Here is a 23718-nt window from a genome sequence, read left to right on the forward strand (position 1 = left end):
CCTAGCCAGCCAGATCAGCCGAATCAACCCTGGCGATCAATGGGGTGACAGATGTTGCAGCCAGATCGCCCTCACATCCTAAAAGTCCTTTTGAGAATCACATTGTGTGCATGAAGTCCACTGAGAGAACACACTACCTTCTTCTCCAGGGAGAAATCAGTGATCTTGCAAGACACGGGCACAGCCTCCCTGAATCTCTGGGATGCAGCTCAGCCAGCTTCCTCCGCAGCCCCCCTGCCATGGCAGAGCTGCCATTCCAGCTGCTGGCCCCAAGGAGGGAGAGAGCAATCCGGCAGAGGAGGCAGCCCTTCCTGGGGAAAGGCACTGGCTACTTCTGTGCGCTCCACGCCAGAAGGTGCAAAGGCAAGCTGCACAAGGTGCTCTCTCAGCGCTATGAAGCAGAGGCTGGTGGCTGGGCAGCACCATGCCCACCCCGGCCGATGGGATTTGGAGAAGAGGAACTCAACCAGAAACCTGAGGGAGCCTGGGCCCTGAGGGTTCTCAACCCTGGCTACACACCAGAACCACTGGGGGAGCATTTTATTTATTTTTTTAAACATATTTTATTGATTTTTTACAGAGAGGAAGGGAGAGGGATAGAGAGTTAGAAATATCTATGAGAGAGAAACATCAATCAGCTGCCTTCTTGCACACCCCCTACTGGGGATGTGCCCACAACCAACGTACATGCCCTTGACCGGAATTGAACCGGGGACCTTTCAGTGCCCAGGCCGACGCTCTATCCACTGAGCCAAACCGGTTTCGGCTGGGTGGGCATTTTAAATGAAATGCCAGTACCTTGGCCCCAACGTTTAAGAGATTCTATTCAATTGGGTATCGAGAAAAGTCTCTTTCAGTGAATCTAATGTATTCCCAGAGGTAAGAACCAGAGAGGAGTTCTTTTTTAAGTAATAGACGCTCTATCCACTGATTTTTTTTTAATTGAGATTGTATTGACATATAACATTAGTTTCTTTTCATTGAGATTGTATTGACATATAACATTAGTTTCAGGTGTACAACGTAATGACTTGATCCTTGCATACATTGTGAAATCACCTACATAAGTCTAGTTAACATCCATCACCATACATAGTTACAAAAAATACTTTTTTTCTTGTGATGAGGACTTTCAAGATCTACTCTTGTAGCAATGCAGTATTAATATAGTCACCATACTGAGCTTTACATTCCCAACACTTACTTTATAATTGGAAGTCTGTACCACTTAATCCCCTTCACCCATTTTTCTCCCTCCTCCCCCGCCCCCCATACCCTCACTCCCCTGCCTCTGATAACCACCAGTCTGTTCTCAGTATCTGTTAGGTTGGTTTTGTTGTTGTTGAATTCCACATATAAGTAAAATCATATGATATTTATCTTTTTTTACTTATTTCATGAAGCATGATGCCCTCAAGATCTGTGTTGTCCCAAATGGCAAGATTTCTTTTTTTTTTCCCCTTATGGCTGAATAATGTGGGGCAAAAGTAAGTTTAATTGTATGCTTTGAAATACAAAGTTATTCTTGTATTCTTATTATTGTATTGTTTTCCATGTGGACAACTATGAACCTACTTTTGCCCACCTATATATATATGTATGTCACAATTTCTTTATCCGTTCATCCACTGATGGATACGTAGGTTGCTTCTGTATCTTAGCTACTGAAAATAATATTGCAGTGTACATGAGGGTGTATATATTTTATTTAGTGTTTTCATATTCTTTGGATAAATACTCATGAGTGTAATTGCTGGATCATATGGCAATTCCATTTTTAACTTTTTGAGGGACCTCCATAAGGTTTTCCATAGTGGATGTGTGCATTTATATTCCTACCAACAATGTGCATCGTCACCAACACTTACTCCTTGTCTTTTTTTTTCTTTTCTTTTCTTTTTTTTTAACATATTTCATTGGTTTTTTACAGAGAGGAAGGGAGAGGAGAGGGATAGAAAGTTAGAAACATCAATGAGAGAGAAACATCAATCAGCTGCCTCCTGCACACCCCCCACTGGAGATGTGCCTGAACCAAGGTACATGCCCTTGACCGGAATCACCTGGGACCCTTGAGTTCGCAGGCTGACACTCTATCCACTGAGCCAAGCTGGTTTCGGCTCCTTGTCTTTTTGATGACAGCCATGTCCATAGGTGCAAGGGGATACCTCACTGTGGTTTTGATTTGCATTTCCATGATGATTAGTGATGTTGAGCATATTTTCTTGTCTGTTGGCCATCTGTGTAACATTTGTGGGAAAATGTCTATTCAAACCCTCTGCCCAATTTTAAGCAGTTTTTTTTTTTCTACCGAGTTGTATGACATATATGTGTGTATGTGTGTGTGTGTGTGTGTGTGTGTGTGTGTGTGTATTTTAACCATAAGCCTCTTATCAGATACATGATTTATAGAGTGGTATTTTTTAAACAAATTTTGCTGGGTTCCTAAGGGTTTGTTGTTGTAGGCAGTGAGCATTTCTTTATCAGCTCTTCTTTTGGAAATGAAGTCCCATTGCCTCTCCAGCAATTAGGTGGGAATGAATCTGGAGCAGGCTAGCAAAAGGAAGCCACTGTATGTCTCAACGCGTCTCTCTTCCCAGTTCCCCAAGAGCTTTAAAGGCAATGATGTCCACAACCTCTCCCTGAGGTGCATTCACACCTGGAACACGAAGAGGCCTCTGTGATTACGGCTCTTCTATTCTTCGGGACACTTTACCTCTAGGAGGAAAGGACTGTTCCCCAATTACAGTTACAAAGGACTGTGAGAAATACATTGGTCGTCTCTTCTCTGACTGTTGATACCTTTCCTGTCACTAAAATAATGTCCATATTTTTCTAGGTGACCAAGATATCACCGTGGTTTCTCAATACATCTCAAAAATGAAAGTCGTTTATCCAGCAGTTGAAGGTCGGATCAGGTTTTCTGCAGGAAGTCGTTACCATGGAAACTTTTATCTATTATCCCTCTCAGTTTTGGCAGCTATCATTGTTTTATACCAATAGCCAAAAACCTCTCCTTGCCATTCATGTGTGAAACTGCCTTTAGGAACTTTCTTTATAATGGCCCAGGCCATCCTCACAGGCTCATGGAAGCTGAGCTTGGAAGATGGTAAGTGAAGACATCACCACTCAGGATCAACAACTTAGTGAACACACAGGAAAAGAATTAAAAATGAGCCCCGAGAGATGAAGACCACCATCTTCGGTTTGCATATGCAAATTTTAAGCTGTTCGGAATACTTAATGGACTCCTCTCTTCTTCATGGATAACAAATCGCTGCTTTATTTCTGTCTCATTCCTTTTTAGCTCCTGTTATATAGCATGTTTTATGGACTAAACAAGGGCAGCTTTCTTTCTTGTGCCTCTTACATTCCTTTGATGAGTCAGGGAACAAATGATGCAGCAGATAATGGACAGGCCAAGTCAAGGGCTAAGGAGAAAGGGAAGGAAAGGAGGGGCACCCAGAACTGATTTCCATTGCAGGAGAGAGCTAAAGGACATACATTTCTTAAATAGATTATTTCCTGAGAGTAGCATACTAGTGCCTGACACATGGTATTAACTGTTTATGAGAGTCCATCAGTTCTGCCTCTGTGCTCTTTCCTTTCTTCTTAATTTTAAGGTGTCATGAGAAGAGAACCTTCTTAGACCAGGTGTAAGTCTAAACCTCCCCAGCAAGTACCTCCTCTGATCACACCACAAACACACACACTCCCTCCCCCAGTCATGGAAAATCCTAAAGGGGAGACAAGGGTTGATTTTTAAAAACAGTGTATAGCCCTAACTGGTTTGGCTCAGTGGATAGAGTGTCGGCCTGCTGACTGAAGGGTCCCAGATTCGATTCCAGTTGAGGGCATGTACCTTGGTTATGGGCACATCCCCACTCAGGGGTGTGATGTTCCTCTCTCAATGATGTTTCTAACTCTCAGTTAAATGTACTTTTTAAAAATAAAAACAGTGAGCCGAAACCGGTTTGTCTCAGTGGAAGAGCGTCGATCTGCGGACTGAAAGGTCCCGGGTTCAATTTCGGTCAAGGGCATGTACTTTGGTTGCAGGCACATCCCCAGTAGGGGGTGTGCAGGAGGCAGCTGGTAGATGTTTCTCTCTCATCAATGTTTCTAGCTCTCTATCTCTCTCCCTTCCTCTCTGTAAAAAAATCAATAAAATATTTTTAAGAAATTAAAAAAATAAAAATAAAACCGGTGTACAACAGCAGTTTGAAGTCAGCTCTGCCTCCAAATGGGAACAGTCACTCTTAAGTCATTCTCAAGTCTAGATATGAGTGCTCCTACTTGAGAGTAGGCCCCTCCGAGTGGGTGCTCAGGAAACACCCAGACTGAGGAGATGATTTTTGCCCAAAGGTGGTTGTGGGAGCATGTGAACTTGCTCACCGTTGCATGATCCAATGAGAAAGGGAAACCTTCCCCTTAGAAAACAGTGAGCACCTAAGAAAGAGCACCTACAATGACGACAAAATAAAACCAAACAGAAGCTTGTGGACCAGAGGGAGTGTGGAAGGAGTTCCTGGGGTGCTACAGTATTCCGTGTCTGACTGGTTGGTCACTCAGGCTTTTTCAGTGTGTGAAGTCCATTGAGCTGTACATTTGTGATTCATACATTTCCAAATATTTTTATGCATATAAAAAAGTTTAAAAAAATAGTGAACACCAGCTAGAGGTCTGGAGAGGGAATATGTTTGTTTCTTAATGTTTACGAATATTAAGTACCCTTCGCATAGAATATACTTGTCATAACATCTGTATAAAGGTGGTGGCAGCAAAATAATGTCCTCAGTTCTATGTATATACACATCAGCTATAAATAATGTCAGTAAGATTGTAGGGAAAATTAGAGGTGCATTTGGGTATATTTTTTCTGCTTGGCCTTGTAAAATAGGGTAAATTCTACTGGAGCATAAACTTTAAAGAACATTTTTACAACTTTTCTAAATATGTGTGTATAAGTTGTGCAGTGGTTTAAGAAATGACCTCAAAACTTTGCAATTGCAGATTCCAAACAATAAAATTGAAGACAGGCTCTTTGTCTTTGGTAGTTATTTCTTCTCTCAAGAACACCAAGACTGACAGAAAACATGATTTATCACTGATATCATTTCCCTTGATCAAAGGCCACTTGCTATCGGTAACCCTCCTTGTCCCCCTTCTTACCTCCAAAATGGAAAGAAAAGTACATGTAATTTTTAGGGAGGCGAGAAGAGTAAGTAAAGAATATTTTAAATAAGACTACTACATTTAAGGGGGTGGGGGGCAAGGTAAAATATGTACTCAGATAATTTCATTTTTTTTAAAAAAAGACTACTACATTTTCTGGCTTTCATGTGCAGAATCTGATGTAGAAATTGTTTTGAGGCCAGTAATGGTTTCCTAGAAATAAAAAAGGTCCACGTTAGTGTTGGGGATTTTAACTAATTTATCTGAACTGGTTGTGCATCTAAGAATCTTCAAGCAAATGGATGACACAATAGACTTTATCAGACACATTAATCCATTGGGTGGCTGGCGCCTTCAGCAGCTTGAGATGGTGATCTGGCTTTCTTACAAGAGAATTTGGACTGCTAACAGCTGTCCTTTAGAAAAAGCTGCTCCCTCAGGGAGTATGCAGTCCCATGGATGTTTGGCTGGGTTTGCCTAAATTAGGAAAGGTCCCGGATTCATTTCATGGGGCTATTGTAACCACGTGCCACAAACCGGGTGGCTTAACCAGCAGATATTCATCTCTGTTCTAGAGGTTTAGTCCCAGATCAAGTCTCAGGGTTGGTTCCTTCTAAGGTTTTGAGAATCTGCTGCACATAAATTAAAACGACTTTCAGCACTTGGTACAATTCAACAGTCTACAGTGCTTGGTAGTCCCATTCTCTAGTCCAGTGGCCATCAATCTCTCGGATCTCACGGATTACCAGTCGTCCGGGGACCACCGACTGGCGACCGCTGCAAGCATGTCAAACTCTAAGGCTAACAAGGGCCAAATAAACAAGGTTTAAGTTTATGTGGGCCACAAAAAATAAAAGCTTCTATTTCCATAGAAACGTAGGTTTATTTCAATAGAAACATGCTGAATACAAAGGGCTAAGTAGTTGTTAACATAAAATAATAGAACATTTTAATAAAAATTAATATTTTTCTTGAACATTAACTTATCAGACACTGAGTAACTGCACAAATTATTAAGTATAATGCAAATAAACCTATTTTTTTGTTCTCCAAAAGCGAAATATTTCCTGTTGCACACACCAAACAAGTCAGTACAAGACTAAATCGGCTGCTAAAATATTCGCTGCTAGCATTAGTGTAGAGAAATGGTCCACTTGCACAGTAAGGGAAATGAATGCAACACAATTATAGTAATCAGTCATTAGCAAACATTGTAGTTCATTATTAATAACTAGAGACCCAGTGCATGGAATTCATGCATGGGGGAGTCCTCAGCACAGCTTGCAACCTCTCCAATCTGGGACTGCCGTCAGACATCCTCTCACAATCCTGGATTGCTGGCTCTAATCACTCACCTGCCTGCCTGCCTGATTGCCCCCCACTGTTGGCCAGATCAGCCCCAACTGCCCCCTCCCTGCCAGCCTGGTAGCTCCTAACTCCCTCCCACCCCACTGGCCTGGTCATCCCTTACTGTCTCCCCTCACCCCCGCCAGCCTGGTCGCCCCTCATGATCCCCCTGCTAGCCTGGTTGCCCCACGTAGCCTGCTTGTTCAGTCGTTTGGTCGTCCCTCACTAAACCCCTGCCAGCATGGTCATAGGCAGCCATCTTTGAGGGCATGAGGGTTAATTTGCATATTACCTCTTTATTATATAGGATTATATATATCACTCTATTTCCTTTCTCAGTTTATTTTCCTCTGAACACTTACTTTAGATCATATTATACTGTTTCTTCACTTATTATTTATTGTGTCCCCTCAGTTTGAATGTAGGCTTATAAATATAAAAATATATCCCTAGCATCTAAAACTGGAGCATAGTGAGTGCTAAATACACATTTGTTAATTGAATGAATCGCGCATAATTCCCTCTCAGACCTCTGTGTCACCCTCTTCACGCGGATGAAAAGCCACACAGTCCTTTTCTCCAGGATCATCTCTCCAGAGAAAACAAAGAACATAATTTCTCTACCTAAAAACACGAACTCTTTTCATTGTGCAGAGCAATTTGACTCCTTTTTATTCTAACCCTCCTAAAACCAAAAGACCAATGAACTCTTCCGCAAGAAGGATGGCTGACTTTTTCCAAATATTAAATATTGTAACCTCTGTCTCCTACTCCCAAAATTAAGATTACGATTTTTCCAACAGTATTTCTTTTCCCTTCTCCCTTTTCTTCTACTTCAGGGATTAGCAAACTGCAGCCTACAGGCTAAACCCTGCCTGCTACTGCTGCATAAAAACAAGGTGGTTTTTTTTTTTTTGGAATACAGCCACATCCATTACTTGGAATGAAACAATACCAATACTTGGAAATAAAAACACAATTTTTCACTAGATGTAACCATCTTCTAGGGGCCCAGAGGTTTCAGATTAAAGATCTCTCCTCTGTGTACCCAGCACTGTTAAAGATATTCTTAAATAAATAAAAGAAACCACACACTGACACGAAGTACGTACAGCATAGTGGACTAGCAAGATTTGTTTGCTCATTCAGCCATTATTATTCTAATGTTGACTGTATCTGAAATTATAACTTGTATATATAAGAATGGCAAAATAGACTTCTGTTTATATTCTATTGTAAAATTTAATGTTTTTTGCCCTAGCTGGTTTGGCTAAGTGATAGAGCATTGGCCTAAGGACTGAAGGGTCCCAGGTTAGATTCCATTCAAGGGCACATGCCCAGGTTGCGGGCTCGATCCCCAGTGGGGGGAGGGGAGGGGGGTGCAGGAGGCAGCCAGTCAATGATTCTCTCTTATCATTGATGCTTCCATCTCTCTCTCTCCCTTTCCCTTCTTCTCTGAAATAAAAGAAGTTTTTGTTTGTTTGTTTGTTTGTTTGTTTGTTTTTAATTTTAATGGCTGAAATCGGTTTGGCTCAGTGGATAGAGCATCAGACTGCGGACTGAACCCAGGTTCGATTCCGGTCAAGGGCACGAAACTTGGTTGCGGGCACATCCCCAGTGGAGGGTGTGCAGAAGGCAGCTGGTCGAAGTTTCTCTCTCATCAATGTTTCTAGTTCTCTATCCCTCTCTCCCTTCCTCTCTGTAAAAAAATCAATAAAATATATTTTTAAAATAAAAAATAAAAATTTTAATGGTTTTTAGTAAGTTAATAAATGGTCATTTAAGGGCTTGCTTTCAACCATTTATCAGAATCTTCTGATATCTATAACTAAATTATTATACTTGTAGCATATATTATTATGACCTTTATAAATTTCAAAGTGCTTTCCATATGTTTAATTTCATTCTATGCCCCTAGTCAGAAATACCAATAACACATTTGAAAAATGTGAAAGCTCATGCAGTAGAGGACACTCTTAATATAAAGATGGATAGAAAGGAAAGTGCAAAGTAAAATATTTGCAATACACCAGGGGAACACACTGTTTACAGGGATCCAGAAAGTGACTATTTTGGAAAATAAAAGCTCCTTTCATGGGGAAACACTGATAAGATCGTGAAGACTAGAGAGACAGATCGAAGTCTAACTTCACCCCTCTCTCTGGTTTCAACATCCTCTCCTATAAGAGAAATGATGCCATCTCACAGTTACTGTGATGGATGATGAAATGTGATCAAGTATATAAAATGCCTGGCCAATGATACTGCATCTGGTTCCTTCGTTTTTATAATGTGAATGATTGATTTTATATGTAAAAACTTTTATAACGTCACATTTTCTTTAAATAGAGTTCACCAATTGCTACGGATTGAATTGTGTCCTCCTAGAATTCGTATGTTGAAACCCTAAACCCCAATGTTATTATATCTGGGGATGAGGCTTTTAGGAAATAATTAAAGTTCAATGGAGTCATAAGCGTAGGGCCGTATTCCAATAGGACTGGTGGAAGAAGTAGGAGAGAGGAAGGGGAGGAAGGAGAGAAGGAAGGAAAAGGAAGCAGCAGGAAGAGGAGGTGGGAAAGGGGAAGAAGGATACATCTTTTTATCTTTCTCTTCCCATACCCTGGCACACAGAAGTCATATAAGCACACCTACAGTGCTGGGACCCTGATCTTAGACTTCCCAATCTCCAGAACTGTAAAAATAAATTTCTGTTATTTAAGCCACCCACAGTCTATGGTATTTTTGTAATGGCAGCCCAAATAGACTTATACATGCATAACTTTTTTCTCATTTAAATAAACAGAATATCGCAATTTAGAAGTGAGTAGGTAAGGATGTCATAAATAGGGCTATAAAATATTTTATTTTTCCAGTTCTCAGTGACATTTTAAATAATGTTCAAAAATGTTATGCATTTAAATGTGAAGAGGTAGCAACCTGATTAACTTTCTACCAGTCCTTGAGAAATTACTAAATATTTAAGGCTTAATATTAAAGCACTGATTCTCAGAAACTCATATATATATTCTACAATTTTCAGGTAATAAAAAATATAATAGGGCCCTGGCTAGGTGACTCAGTTGGTTAGAGTGTCATCCCAGTATGCCAAGGATGTGGATTCTTTACAAGGTCAGAGCCCATACAAGAATTAACTAATCAACACTTAAATAAGTAGAACAACAAATCCATGTTTCTAGCTCTCTCCTTTCCTTTCTCTCTAAAAACAACTTTTTAATATATATATATATATATATATATATATATATATATATATATATATATATACTTAATACTACAGGTAAAACCTTTTCAAAAACTTACACCTAATGACCATTTTATAAAACCTTTGAAAAAATGAGTGCATATCATTAAATGAGTTAATTTTCCAAATTACATTTCAGAATTCCCACATAACTCAGTTTAATGCCTTATACATGGCTGAAACTCAATAAATATATTCTGAATGAACACTACAACCAATAACCAAACACAAAATGCTCAATCTTTAAAGACAAATTTGTTTCAAGAAGAAAAGCATAGAATGAGAAAGAATTCTAAGTAGAATTCTAAACATTAAATTTCTAAAAATAATCAAATTACAATAACTTTCATCAAGTAATAACAGTGAATTCTGCATTTTTCTTCTGGAGAGACAACTGACAACATAAACCAAAAATCTACAATACTTAACTAAATTTCTTATACCTATAAGCTTTTGGAATATCGTTACCCCCATTCTCTGAAATGTAGTTGTAATCACACAATTACAAATATCTCAGTTTTCACCCCTAAAAGGTTTATAACCTGTCTCTCATCCAACAAGATCAAGAAGTCCCTTGTTTGCTCTGAAAAACTCATAAAGCATGTCTTCTTTTTAGATACACAATTAACTATGTAGAAAGAGAAGAAAAAGGGGAAACCTCCTAAAATATATTAACTCTAAATAAGAAAGCAAGTAAGATCTTACCCCTTTTTCTCCACACTAAACATATTATTTTCAAAATGATACAATACAAATGTTGTCAGCCTTATCTGTTTGCCTGAAGATTATGAATTATCTCTTAAAAAATGGCAACAAGTGACATATATTCTAATAGAATTTAGATAACAAATGTAAAACAAAAGGCTATGAAACCAAATCACTTTTAATCATAATTAAGTTTGTTAATCTTTATTAAAACAAAAAATCTCAGACACAGAATTACATGATATATACAAGAATATACAAAAGTAAAAGAAAAAACAGTATATTTCTACTACGTGAGCACAGCAAAAATTTTAACTGGTTATTCTATCCCAAATCCAAATTTTTACATCCAGGATGTCATAGAGGTAACTTCCTTTTGTACCTAAAGAAAAAATAAGTCCATTTAATAAAAGACAATAAGGTTCATTTATGAGTTGCCTAACAGTTCCACAATTCCAGTGTATTAAATTTCTACCTAAGACACATATATTGCCTTCTCGCAATCCAGGACCCCTCGGGGGATGTCAGACTGCCAGTTTCAGCCCAGTCCCCGCAGGCCAGGCTGAGGGATTCCACAAGTGCACGAATCCGTGCACCAGGCCTCTAGTATGTATGTAAGATCTTTGGTTAATCTTTTCCTGCCCTCCCCCTCCTCCTTTCTCTCTAAGATTCATCAGTCTGTTCCATGTTTCCATGCTTGTGCACTGAGCATCTGCCCCCTGGTGGTCAGTGTGCGTCACAGCTACCGGTCAAATGGTTACTTAGGCTTTTTTTTTTTTTTTTTTGCTATGAATAGGACTTATATATTTATTGACAATTCAGATTTGTTTGCAATGAAGAGACTCCATATTTTTCACTAATGCTTAGTTAAAAAATTGCCCATGTGAAATAGAACAGCAGAAAAAAAGAAAAATATATTTCAAAATGTACCACCTACTTAATCATAATTGTTGCCAGTGATCTGTATTTCTTTATAAGCTTTTAATATGTATTTTTTTAAATTACAGTATAATTTATCATTCTGTTTTTTGTTTTTTTTTATCAATCTTTATTGTTCATATTATTACAAAGGTTCCTCATTTCTTCCCCCCTCCACCAGGTTCCCACCCCACCCTCCGCCCCCTCCCCATCCCCCATTGTCCTCACCCATAGGTGCAGTTTATGTTCAGTCTCTTCCTCCCTCCCTTTCCCCGATAGTAAATCCCTTTTCAGATAGTAAATCAGTTACTTAGCATTTTCTCATATCAATAATACCTCCACATGCCCAGTGATACATTTCACACAAAAGACATTTCCAAATAGGTCAACCAGCCTCATCCAGGCCCCACCCAAGGCACTCACAGATCAACACCCCAGCCCTATACTAACTCAACACATCCAGATCTAAGCCTTCATCACTTGATTCAGCAGACCCTCAAGTTCCCGCAAAAGTTTCCAGCCATGTCTGAGAGGCAGCCGTGGGGCAGGGGCAGGCTCCTGCCCTCCCCCCTCCCCCTTTCTCTCTGAGATTCATCAGTCTGTTCCATGTTTCCATGCTTGTGCACTGAGCATCTGCCCCCTGGTGGTCAGTGTGTGTCACAGCTATCGGTCAAACGGTTACTTAGGCTTTTATATATATATAGATATAGATATAGATATAGATATAGATATAGATATAGATATAGATATAGATATAGATATAGATATAGATATAGATATAGATATAACAAAGAAATTAGCTGGCATATGCCTTATGTTTTAGAGATGAGAAAAATGGCAAGGTATAGGGACAGACCTTATAAAGTCTCAAATAGAGAGTTGAAGGTTTTCTGTACTGATTCCCATGTAAATTGAACATAAAATGTTCATAACTGTTACCCTGTTTTAATATACATATAATATTACTATATTGAAAGCTTAATAGGTAAATAGTTCAAATCTGAATTCTTCTACTCTATGAAACTGGCATTTCAATGCTATACCAAAACCTTAAAGAGCAGTTATTTCATCTGACCAAAAGGGTTAGTCAGAAAAATAAAAACAGTAAAAAATAATAACTTAAATCTTTGTTTTAACCTCAAAATCCTCAGGAGTCAATAAAATGATAATAATTATGATCCTTTTTTAAAATTGAGCTGCTTCAAAAATACTCAAGTCTGACTTACACAGCATTCAGTGTTGCTGATGACAGCCTGGAGAACGTGGCCATTCTAGGCTGGGACTTTACCTCACACTTTCCTCTGGAAAGACTCTATAGGGTATAGTGTCCCTTTCTGCTTTTAATTAGGAAGGAATGAAGTTAAGGCAAAGGCTATTCAGTTCCTGCCACCAAAATCCATTCTGTGAGCACGTTGAATAAATAAAACACAAAGGTCCATTTGTTAAAGGTTAAGGTCGTTCATTTTTAAAAGGATCATAGTCAAGGATTTTCTTAATTTTTATGGCCCTATTAAAATAAATGTCAGAGCATATGATTAATAGCAAAGAATAAAATTGCTGCTTTTTAGTTACCTTATTGAGCTCTGGAAACAGTTCTTGTATCACAATGTCCAATAAAACGTAAGTCAGCTAAAGCACAAAAAAAAATTTTTTAAGGCATTAGACAAACCTATAAAAATTGACAAACACAAAATTCAGGGCTGTGGTTATTTCTAAATGGGAAGGCAGGGAGTAGAATTGACAATATAAAATAAGCACAAAAGTAGCTTCAATAGTACCAATAATGCTCTATTTTTAAAAATATATTTGTTATTGATTTCAGAGAGGAAGGGAGGGGGAGAGATAGAAACATCAATGATGAGAATCATTGACTAGCTGCCTCCTGTATGCCCCCTATTGAGGATCAAGCCCACAACCTGGGCATGTGCCCTTGACCAAGATGGAATCTGGGATCCTTCAGTCTGCAGGCCAATGTTCTATCTGCTGAGCCAAACCGGCTAGGACGATAATGCTCTATTCTTAAGACCAGTGTTAGATACTCATGAGTTCACATGTGGACATTTTATTGTTATGCCTCATAATTCATTTTATGTTAGATATTTTATATGTAACAAACATTTTAAAGAAGCAGAATACAAAATTGTAACTGTATTAAGATGTCAATAGATATATATAGACTCTAAACATAAAAAATATTAACTATTGTTATTCTGTTATTTGAAAGATGAAATTCTCAATTTTAAAATTTTTACTTTATTTCATGAATTTTCTGTGTATTCCAATTTTTCTACAATGAATGTTTATTTTAAATCAAAACAAATCATGCTAAAAAAAAACAGTAATCACCTAAAAAGTGTAGCACAAACAAAACACACTTTTTTCTATTTGAATGTTTGAATTATGCTGCCTCGATTTAATATAGTGTCACTTCACAGTTAATAATATACCAGACCTCGCCGAGACCGGTTTGGCTCAATGGATGGAGCGTCAGCTTGGGGACTGAAGGGACCCGGGTTCGATTCCGGTCAAGGGCATGTACCTTGGTTGCGAGAGGCAGCTGATCGATGACTCTCTTTCGTCGATGTTTCTAACTTTCTGTCTCTCTCTCTTCCTCTCTGTACAAAATCAATAAAATATATTAAAAAAAAATAATAATAATATACCAGACCTCTACTGTGCCATTCACCAAACCCAGCCAACTCTAGTCATCCTGCTTTAATGAATTTACCTGCTTGTTGAGAACTGGCTGCTGTAAGCCATCAAATAGAAGCCTGATGCTTTCATACTTGGCTTCTTCACCAATACACTTGACAATCACATCTAAACAAGAAAGCTACATGTGAAACATTTTTATATTATAAAGTGACTCATCATTAACTGGATCATATCAGAAAATCTCCACCCTGTTTCCCGGGTAGTATGCAAACACTAAATTAAACCAGGGTTTCTGCAAGGGTTCTGTGGTCCAGTTGAGAAATGCAGTACCAGGTATCCTCCTTTTGGAGATTCATAATGCACAAAGCATACTGCAAGCATATGGACCTAAAGAAATCTGTCTATACTATTAAGGGATAAAAGACAGTTTTAAAATAATACATATTATATTATTCCATTCAGGGAAAACAAAATAAAATCCTAAAATATACATTTGTGCATACACATATAGAAATGCACAGAAAAATGTCTGTGAGAATTAACACCAACTGGTGCACATAGCTATTTCTGCACAGTGGAAAGAGGATGGCCCCTACTTTTAATCTATATATCAGAAAAAAGTTTTAATTTAATTTTTAACATACTAGACTTTCCTAAATGAATATGACCACTTTGTTTCTGTACGATTTGCATAATTACTATTATCCGTCCCATAGAACAATCCTTTTAGGAAATGTTTAAACATTAATTTAGGATCGAGGAAGTGTCATGTGTCACTTATTACTAAAGTGTCAGTCCTCCTTATTAAAATCTCTGCTGAATGTTTTCCCCCAAACAGGAAAAGAAAATCATTCATAAGTAAATAAGTTGCTCAAATATTTGTCCCATCCCCCAATCATCATGGAACTCTTAATGCTGCTCATAGAAAATTCTCAGTTCATGTTTGTTTCTATGAGGTAAATCTAACCCTAAGAGGCAAAGGCCAAATTTGATTTACAAGATGCATAGCAGATCCTTGATATTTTTAAGCTATGTAAGTAATCCAATATGGATGTTTTTTAGTCCTCTAATTCACCAATGCTAAATAGAATTTCCAAGTTAATATGCCTGGCGCATAACAGACAAAAATAAGTGATCCTTTCAGGTCCTTCAGGAGTCACTAAAAAATGAGGAGTGAAGGGCAACAGAATAACATGCTAAGCTTACTCACTAGCTAAACTACTCCTTCCCAAATGAAAGTCTTCAAGTAGACGTGATTCAAATTGTGCCTCAGCAAAATAACAAATTATTACATTCATTGGCTTTCCATGTTGTTCCTGAATAGCAAAACTAAGACTGTTAAAACCATGAATGCTGCCGAAACCGGTTTGGCTCAGTGGTAGAGCGTCGGTCTGCGGACTGAAAGGTCCCGGGTTCGATTCCGGTCGGGGGCATGTACATTGGTTGCGGGCGCATCCCCGGTGAGGGGTGTGCAAGAGGCAACTGGTCGATGATTCTCTCTCATCGACGTTTCTAGCTCTCTATCTCTCTCCCTTCCTCTCTGTAAAAAATCAATAAAATATTTAAAAAAAAAAAAACCATGAATGCTATATCATATTATGAAACAGGTAAGAAATTATTTCATCATTTACCTACGGAAGACTTACTCAAAAATAGCTTTCATTCACTTTTACATTCAGACCAGGGATTTAACTTAATTGTCTTCACACAGAGAAGCAGAACTACTATTCTGGGACTAACTTTTCAATAATGAGAATTCTGTAAGGTACAGTCCTAAACTCTCTGAATCTTATTCTATATTTTCTCTCTAGGCATTATTATCCCTCACAAATGACTCCCATATCTCTATCCTAGTCCCATCATTCCTCCAATTCCCAAACTTGGACAGCTAACCAGTGTCCTCTACTCTGACCCCTTGACGTTTCTTCCTTGTATTTCCCACCTCAGTAAGAGGGACTACCATTCACTTACTTAGTGGCCTGAGCCTACCTCCTTTATGGGAGAGGTGATCATCCTCTCCCTTTATGACACATGACTCTATTATCACATGTATGTTTTGACTGCATGTCTGTCTTCCTGCTAGACTTGAGAGCTATACAAGTATACTTTTTTATCCCTTGCCTTCTGCACAGTGTCTGGCGCATGGAAGGTGTTCAATAAATTTGGAATGAATCGTGACTTTCTAGTCATACACACTAGCATAGCTCTTCTCATGGTAGAGTGGACAGCAGGACTCCAACTGTCTCACAAACATGTCGCTGATTACTCTGATGATAAGATATTATTAAAAGAATCTATTTGCATGCATGGAAATAGCCTTCTCTTAAAGTTCTTAGTTCTATCATCATAAAACCAAATTTTATTTAACAAATGAATTAATTTTAATTGGCCCTTATAACTATTTCTAAAATGAAAACTCAGGGTAAAAATTAGCTTTAATAATAACTATACATTTCACTTCAAAGTGGTGTTTATCTATATTAAACTACTTCTTAAATATTATACCTGGAATGTAATTCATCATTTCATCAAAAGTCTGTTTTGCTCGTTTTTGCTTGTCTTGGAGAGAGCGAGGTTCAGTGTTTTCACGGAATACAGCATCTGAGAAGAGAAAAATAAATATTTCCTAGAATTTTCACTTACTTTATACCAAGTAAGTATTTCCTCATAGAAGAAAAATTAATAAACCAAATAAAAGCAAGACTTCTCCCTCTTTTAGATCTAATTGAAATCAAGAGCACACAAAACACAAACAAACACGAGAAAATACAAACCTCTGAGAAGTGTTATAAGTGAGACCAAACGATGCTCCTGAAATAACTGTTCTAGTTTACAGTGAATATAGTAGTCAGTATACATTTCCAGGGTGTTTTTAAAGAGGATTCGAGTGCCCATTAAGAGATGATGAAGCCAGTCAGGAACTTGGAAAACTACTCGTCCTGAAAGGATCACATGGAATACTTCATTTAAGATATATATTTTGACATTTTCCAATATAAAAAAACACAAATGACCTATATTTTATTTGTTAACACCAGTAAACTTTAATATGTCCAAGGCAAATTGTATTGAATTCTTAAAAGAAAGTAATTTTAATTTTTAAAAATATTATAATAGGCAATACTTAAGAGCAATAATTTGCATCATATAAGAAATATAATTCATGAATGAAAAACGTATTTTAAAAGTAACCACATCCGTCTTACCTACGTACATGAGGTAATCATAAACTCCTTCTACAGTCATCATCTCCATAAAGTAATTCTTATTTTGTTTTCTTTCTGTGTTCTCAGCACGATTTGCATTATTCTTAAACAGATCATTGAAAAGCTAAAGTAAAAGTTGAAATAATAAAGAGATAAGACTGATTAATGTGGGGGGGAAAACAAAGATACAAAGAATTATGAATGAGGAAATTCTACTAAATATTAACTCTATTTACCCCCAAACTATGTAAAAGGTGTCTATTCTCAATAATAATAATCAAATAACAGATATTAAAAAACTAAAAAAAGTTAGACAGAAAAGATCAACAAAGCCAAAGGACAAAACGTTTGGCATGACTGATTAAAAAAAAGATAAGAAAAAGAAGACACAAACAAAAGGGGACATAACTGATGATGTCAGAGAGAATAAAAAGAGTATTTTTGACAACCTTAGGCCAAAAGATTTTCAGTTTTAGATAAAATGGAAAATTCGTTGAAAAATATAACCTATCAAAAAGTAATTCATAAAATAATAAACCTAAAGATTATAATCATTAACAAAATTAAATCTAGTTGTAAAAAAAATGTTCCTACGAACAAAACTCAAGATCAAGATGACTTTACCAACAAATTCTATCAATTATTTAAAAAACTAAAAATTCTAATAACTCTGCCAGCTAAAAGAAAAAGGTAAATCTAACTCAATACCAAAACCCAACAAGGATAGGATAAACAAAAAGGTAAACTTCCTAAACCCCAATAAAGGATATCTATAAAAAATGTACTATTTCATGGTAAAACAATAAAATCACTCGCTTTATATAGCAGGTCCTAGCCATAATTGAAATAAAACCTGCCATCATTTGCAGATAAGTTTGTAAATTTAAAACCATTAATAAATTTATTACTAAATTTAATACAAGTCTTGCAAAATTAATGAATTAAAAATTAAAACACAAAAATCAATTCTATTTCTTTTAACCAACAATAAAGTTATAATAACAACAAAAATGAAGGTGTTTTGGGAGAGAAGATGGTCCCCAGACTGGGCCCTACTCTGATACTAAACTGAGCTACTTACAGATAGGGAATATCTATTCCCAGTGCCTAACACTCAATAGTGGGCACCCAATACAATATTTGTTCAATGAATAGATAAGACACTTTATAAACTATTAACATTAGTAATACCATCAGATAAACATAAATACATTCTAGCAAGTAATTTCTTGATTATTGGAAGTTGGTGATTTATAAACTCAGAAAACCATTTTTTTTAAATACATTTTATTGATTTTTTACAGAGCGGAATAAAGAGTTAGAAATATCAATGATGTTTCTATGAGAGAGAAACATCAATCAGCTCCATCCTGAACATCCCCTCTCTAAAATCAATAAATATATATATTTTTTAAAAGTCCCCCAGTCCTGACTGGTTGCTTAGTGGTTTAGAGCATCAACCCTTGAACCAAAGGGTCATGGGTTCAATTCCCTGTTAAGGACACGAACCTCAGTTGCAGTTCATTCCCCAACCCCATTACAGGTGTGTGTGTGAGGCAACCAGTCAATGTGTCTCTCTCACAGCAATGTTTCTCTCTCCCTCTTTCTCTCTCCTCTCCCCTATTTTCCCCCTCTTCCACTCTCTCTCTAGAAGTCAATGGAAAAAATATCCTTGGGTGAGAATTAAAAAAAACACACCCAAATATAGAAATGATAGAAGTTTGCAAATAAAAAAATATTTAACCTGTCAAAGAAATAACCAGCCGAAGCTGGTTTGGCTCAGTGGGAGAGCGTCGGTCTGTGGACTGAAAGGTACCAGGTTCGATTCCGGTCAAGGGCATGTACATTGGTTGCGGGCACATCCCCGGTAGGGAGTGTGCAAGAGGCAGCCGGTCGATGTTTCTCTCTCATCGACGTTTCTAGCTCTCTATCTCTCTCCCTTCCTCTCTGTAAAAAAATCAATAAAATATATTTTTTTTTTAAAAAAAGAAATAACCAAGCAACTATTCACAATATCCTCCTTACACTGTACAACTGATCTCCATATAAAAAAATTTAAAAATACTACCATTTCATTAACACAGGATTTTCCCTCTAATGGAAAAGTTATCTCAAGTAAGGCAACTTCAAACTTAAGTCTCTTTAAGGTAATGTTCAGTACCTTCTTGTTGTTTTCTGAAGTAGGACTGAGAATGGTCAGTTCTGGTTTACATGGCTTAGGCTTTGGAGATTCACAGGAATTAATGAAATTCATGATGAAAGGTTCCAAATGCTGACCTTTCTGTGGTAATACAGAGATCGCAGTATGAAAACCAAAAATTAAGATTATGATTTTTAATATCACATAACCCATTAAGATGTATTAATATTTAAATATGCTTTTAACGATTATATTATAGAATACACATAAATTAGTTATTTACCTCTTTCATTAGTTTTCCAGGAACAGACTTTATAATTTTCCCTGCAATTAAAAATAAAATATTAAGTGTATGAAGGGATAATATACATTGTAATTGTTTATATGAATACTTCACTATGTAATTTTAAATACTCAGCTGTCAAGTAAAAAGTAAAATAATAAGAAATATTTATAATTGACCTCTTCACACTTAACAGAAATCTACAATAACTATGATAAACTTAACTATTTATATATACAACATTTGGAATTCACTGTTAAATAATCTAATTGGATTCGGGGGTGGAGAAAAAGACAAAACAAGAAAAGTATTGATAACTGTTGGAATAAAATAGAGAGTTCCTTATTCAAATTTCTCTGCTTTTTGTATATTTTAAATTTTCCATAAAAAACATTTTCAAACAGTTTGGCTCAGTGGATAGAGCATCAGCCTGCAGATTGAAGGATCCCAAGTTCGATTCCGGTCAAGGGCATGTACATTGGTTGCGGGCATATCCCAGGTAGGGGGTGTGCAAGAGGCAGCTGGTCGATGTTTCTCTCTCATCGACGTTTCTAGCTCTCTATCTTTCTCCCTTCCTCTCTGTAAAAAATCAATAAAATACATTATAAAAAAAAAATCAATAAAAATAAATAAATAAATAATGAAAAATAAAAAATTTGGCTCTCAAAAGAAATTTCAATCTTTGTACTGTTGATATTTAGCTCTGTTGACTAATGAGTTTGCCGACCACTGCCCTATACTATGTCCTCACATTTTCCCCTGATTAGAAGAAACCTCAAACACACACACATACTATTGATAAATATGTTGACTCAACTAAATATATTCATTTGGAAAGATAGAAATACAGATAAAAGCTAAATGCCTACTTGCAATATTTAACTAATTCATTTAGGTCTATATAGACTTGATTAAATTAGCTAAAATATATTGAGAAATACTTCTTTTCTTTCTTCCAGTATCTTTAACAATTTTATTTAAACTTTTCCAGATTATATTAGCTTGGTTTATATTTAACTTTACATAAAAGAAGTCATGCTGTATATATTATTTTGTGTCTTGCTTCTTTAATTCAATATGTTTTTAAAATTATCAACACTGCTGCAACAAGCTACATGCTATAGGATCGCTGCTATAAGTATTCATTTTATAAATCTACCATAATTTATCTGTCCATTCTATTGCTGATCAACATTTGTATTATTTCCAGTTTGGGCTATTATAAACATTGCTGCTATGAACATTCTTAAATATGAATATACTGGAGGCCCAGTGCACAGATAGGGTCCTTAGAGCGATCAGGGCCAATCGGGGCCTTCTAGCTGCTCACCAGAGCCTTCCTTCGTTCCGCATCGCCCCCTGGTAGATCAGCACATGTCATAGTGAACAATCGGTCTCCCGGTCAAACTTAGGCAGGAACAATTTGCATATTAGGCTTTTACTGTGTGTGTGTGTGTGTGTGTGTGTGTGTGTGTGTGTGTGTGTGTGTGTAGATAGATAGATAGATAGATAGATAGATAGATAGATAGATAGATAGATGGGTATATATATCGCACAAAGGAACTGCTTGGTCATTTAGTTTTATACCAAACTTTTTCCCAAGTGGTTTCTACCTTATATTCCTACTAACAGTGTATAAGAAGTCTTTCATTACATAAACCCTTTTTCTAAATTAACCTGAAAATGCTGATTCTTTTATGTTTATCCTCTTATATATGATTCTCTAATTCAACTTACCAAGATTTACATCTGGTAGTATCTTATCAAGAAATTGTGTTTCTCCACCATTGGGGGAGAGGAAATCTGCCAGAAGTTGACTATTGCTCAGCTCTGGATGCTGCAGAAGTTTCTTGAATGAATAAAATAAGAAAAAAGTTTAAATATCTAGAAGGATAATTAAAACTATTTTAAAATAATTTTTAAACCAAGAAAGCAATTTAAATCCTCAAAAGCTATTTGATATTCAGAATAATAATAAAACTATGGCCCAGCTGGCATGGCTCTGTGGTTCAGCATCAACCTATGAACCAGGAGGTCACAGGTTCAATTCCTGGTCGGAGCACATGCCTGGGTTACAGGCTCAATTCCCAGTAGGGGGAGTGCAGGAGGTGGTCAATCCATGATTCCCTCTCTTCATGGATGTTTCTCTCTCTCTCCCTCTCCCCTCCTCTCTGAAATCAATAAAAATATATTTTAAAATAATAATAATAAAACTATATTTATAGAAAGAACAGTATCATCATATAGCAGATAAGCCCTCAACCTTACAGTCAGACATGAATGGGTTTTAATTCTGATTCTTCTATGTGATAGCTTGGTGTTCTTAGATTGCCTAAGAGTCAGTTATTGCAAGCATAAAATGCAAATAACATTACCTACTTTATAAGGTTATTGTATAAAGCATTTAGTGCCTACCTGATACATAGAAAGGAAAATTAAACATTAGCTAATATTATTTCTCTGTTTTTCAACTATAAAACAATTATTACAATATCATAAAACTATCTTGATAATTAAAAGAAGTTGCCATAAAAAGTTAGCAAAAACTAAATGTGGAAATGTTAAATAACTTGGAAATCTGTTGCCCAGACTTCCTATATTTTTACAAGACATACTGACTTGTAAGAATATAACCAAAACTTTAAAGCCAAAACTAACCCAATCTTGCCTAATATTCAGTTTTGTAACAAGAGTCCCAAAACTTAATGAGCAGAAATCTATAGGGTAGGGCAAAAGCAGGTGTACAGTTATAAGTACACAAAACAGTTTATTCTTGTATTATTATTTATTAATTATTGTATCATTTTCCATAGAACTATAAACCTACTTTTACCCTATCTGTATTAGACAAACTACCAGTAATATAAAATTTAACTCCATATTACCAGAAAATATTTCTTCTAGAATTAGATACTCTAGAGCAGTGTTTCCCAACCTTCTCTCATGATGAGAATCACCTGGTGGAGTTGTTAAAACACAGATTCCTGAATCCCAACTAAGAAATGCTAAACTAGAATTTTTGGGAACATATAGGTAAAATTGTATACTTAACTAGTGCTCTAACACAGATGTTATATACAGAGCACTAAGTTAGGTATGCAATTTTACCTCTTTGTTCCCAAAAATCCTAGTTTAGCACTTCTTAGTTGGGATTCAGGAATCTGTGTTTTAACAACTCCACCAGGTGATTCTCATCATGAGAGAAGGTTGGGAAACACTGCTCTAGAGTTCTCAGAAAGAAGTAATTGGTTCAAGTAATGGTTAATGATATCAGTAAAGACACAGGTTAACACTACTATGTGTTGTGTTCAAATATCCTTGTAGTAAGTAATTAATTAATTCATATTCAATTTTTATACCACCAAAAGAATTATGTAGAAAATGCTTTCTGAGTTAAAGTATTCAAAAGTTCAAATACAGAAAATAAAATTTAAATACCTCTTTATACTGTTGAATATTTTTATTTTATAAAGTACTTATTTTTGGCTATAAGGTAACCAAATTTAACTGGGTTAACACTTAATGAAAACGACAAAAGTGCATGTCCAAATAAAAAAGATTGTTTTAAAAAAATAGAACAGAAATATTCACTCTGACACTATACACTTGATTAAAGAGAGATAGTTATTAATTTTAGAGAAATCTCAAGCAAGTAACTTTTAAGCTGAATGTACCAATAATGAAAAAATAGCAGTTGCATTGTTTACATAACACAATGATCACACAATGAGAAAAAGAGAATTCACTTCTAAGTTGTAAATAGTGGAGAGTCAGGATATCCCAAGAAACTGGAAAAACATCTTCAAATTTAAAAAGAAAAAGAAGGAATAAACAGGAGGGAAGATTCTGAAGTTCAGAAGTGCTGAACAAAAAAAATCAGAGAATAAGACAAAAATACAAAAACTATTTAGTATTCTTAGAATATATTTAATCTTTTACACCAAAGCTTTTGTTTCTTTCTTTTAATTTCCCACACCAAAACTAAGCCTAACATAAGATTTTCTTTCTTCTAGGAAAATAACTGGTATTT

The 23718-nt window shown here is 36.3% G+C and overlaps 2 protein-coding genes across 6 annotated transcripts in view; one reads left to right on the forward strand and one right to left on the reverse strand.

The window, feature by feature from the left end:
• NT5E (5'-nucleotidase ecto) overlaps window positions 1-5040 on the forward strand; it is a 50162-nt gene extending 45122 nt beyond the window's left edge. The window contains exon 9 of the mRNA XM_084890747.1: window positions 2837-5040. Coding sequence (XP_084746873.1) covers window positions 2837-3000 — 164 coding nt within the window. The 3' untranslated portion in view covers window positions 3001-5040. The remainder of the gene's footprint in view (window positions 1-2836) is intronic.
• A 5618-nt stretch (window positions 5041-10658) lies between these two features.
• Window positions 10659-23718, reverse strand: part of SNX14 (sorting nexin 14) — a 61080-nt gene continuing 48020 nt past the window's right edge. For 4 of the 5 annotated variants that reach the window (XM_084890726.1, XM_084890724.1, XM_084890725.1 and 1 more), the window contains 9 exons: window positions 21426-21537; window positions 19689-19729; window positions 19427-19546; window positions 17266-17389; window positions 16834-16998; window positions 16565-16660; window positions 14133-14224; window positions 12977-13033; window positions 10659-10868 (listed from right to left, as the gene is read on the reverse strand). In XM_084890726.1, coding sequence (XP_084746852.1) covers window positions 10830-10868; window positions 12977-13033; window positions 14133-14224; window positions 16565-16660; window positions 16834-16998; window positions 17266-17389; window positions 19427-19546; window positions 19689-19729; window positions 21426-21537 — 846 coding nt within the window. In that variant the 3' untranslated portion in view covers window positions 10659-10829. Of the gene's footprint in view, window positions 10869-12976; window positions 13034-13716; window positions 13857-14072; window positions 14225-16564; window positions 16661-16833; window positions 16999-17265; window positions 17390-19426; window positions 19547-19688; window positions 19730-21425; window positions 21538-23718 lie in introns of those variants that run through there. The other variant, XM_084890727.1, reaches the window with a different exon arrangement.

Source organism: Pipistrellus hanaki, assembly GCF_964339955.1.
Source record: "Pipistrellus hanaki genome assembly, chromosome: 7".
In the NCBI taxonomy this organism is placed as follows: Eukaryota; Metazoa; Chordata; class Mammalia; order Chiroptera; family Vespertilionidae; genus Pipistrellus; species Pipistrellus hanaki.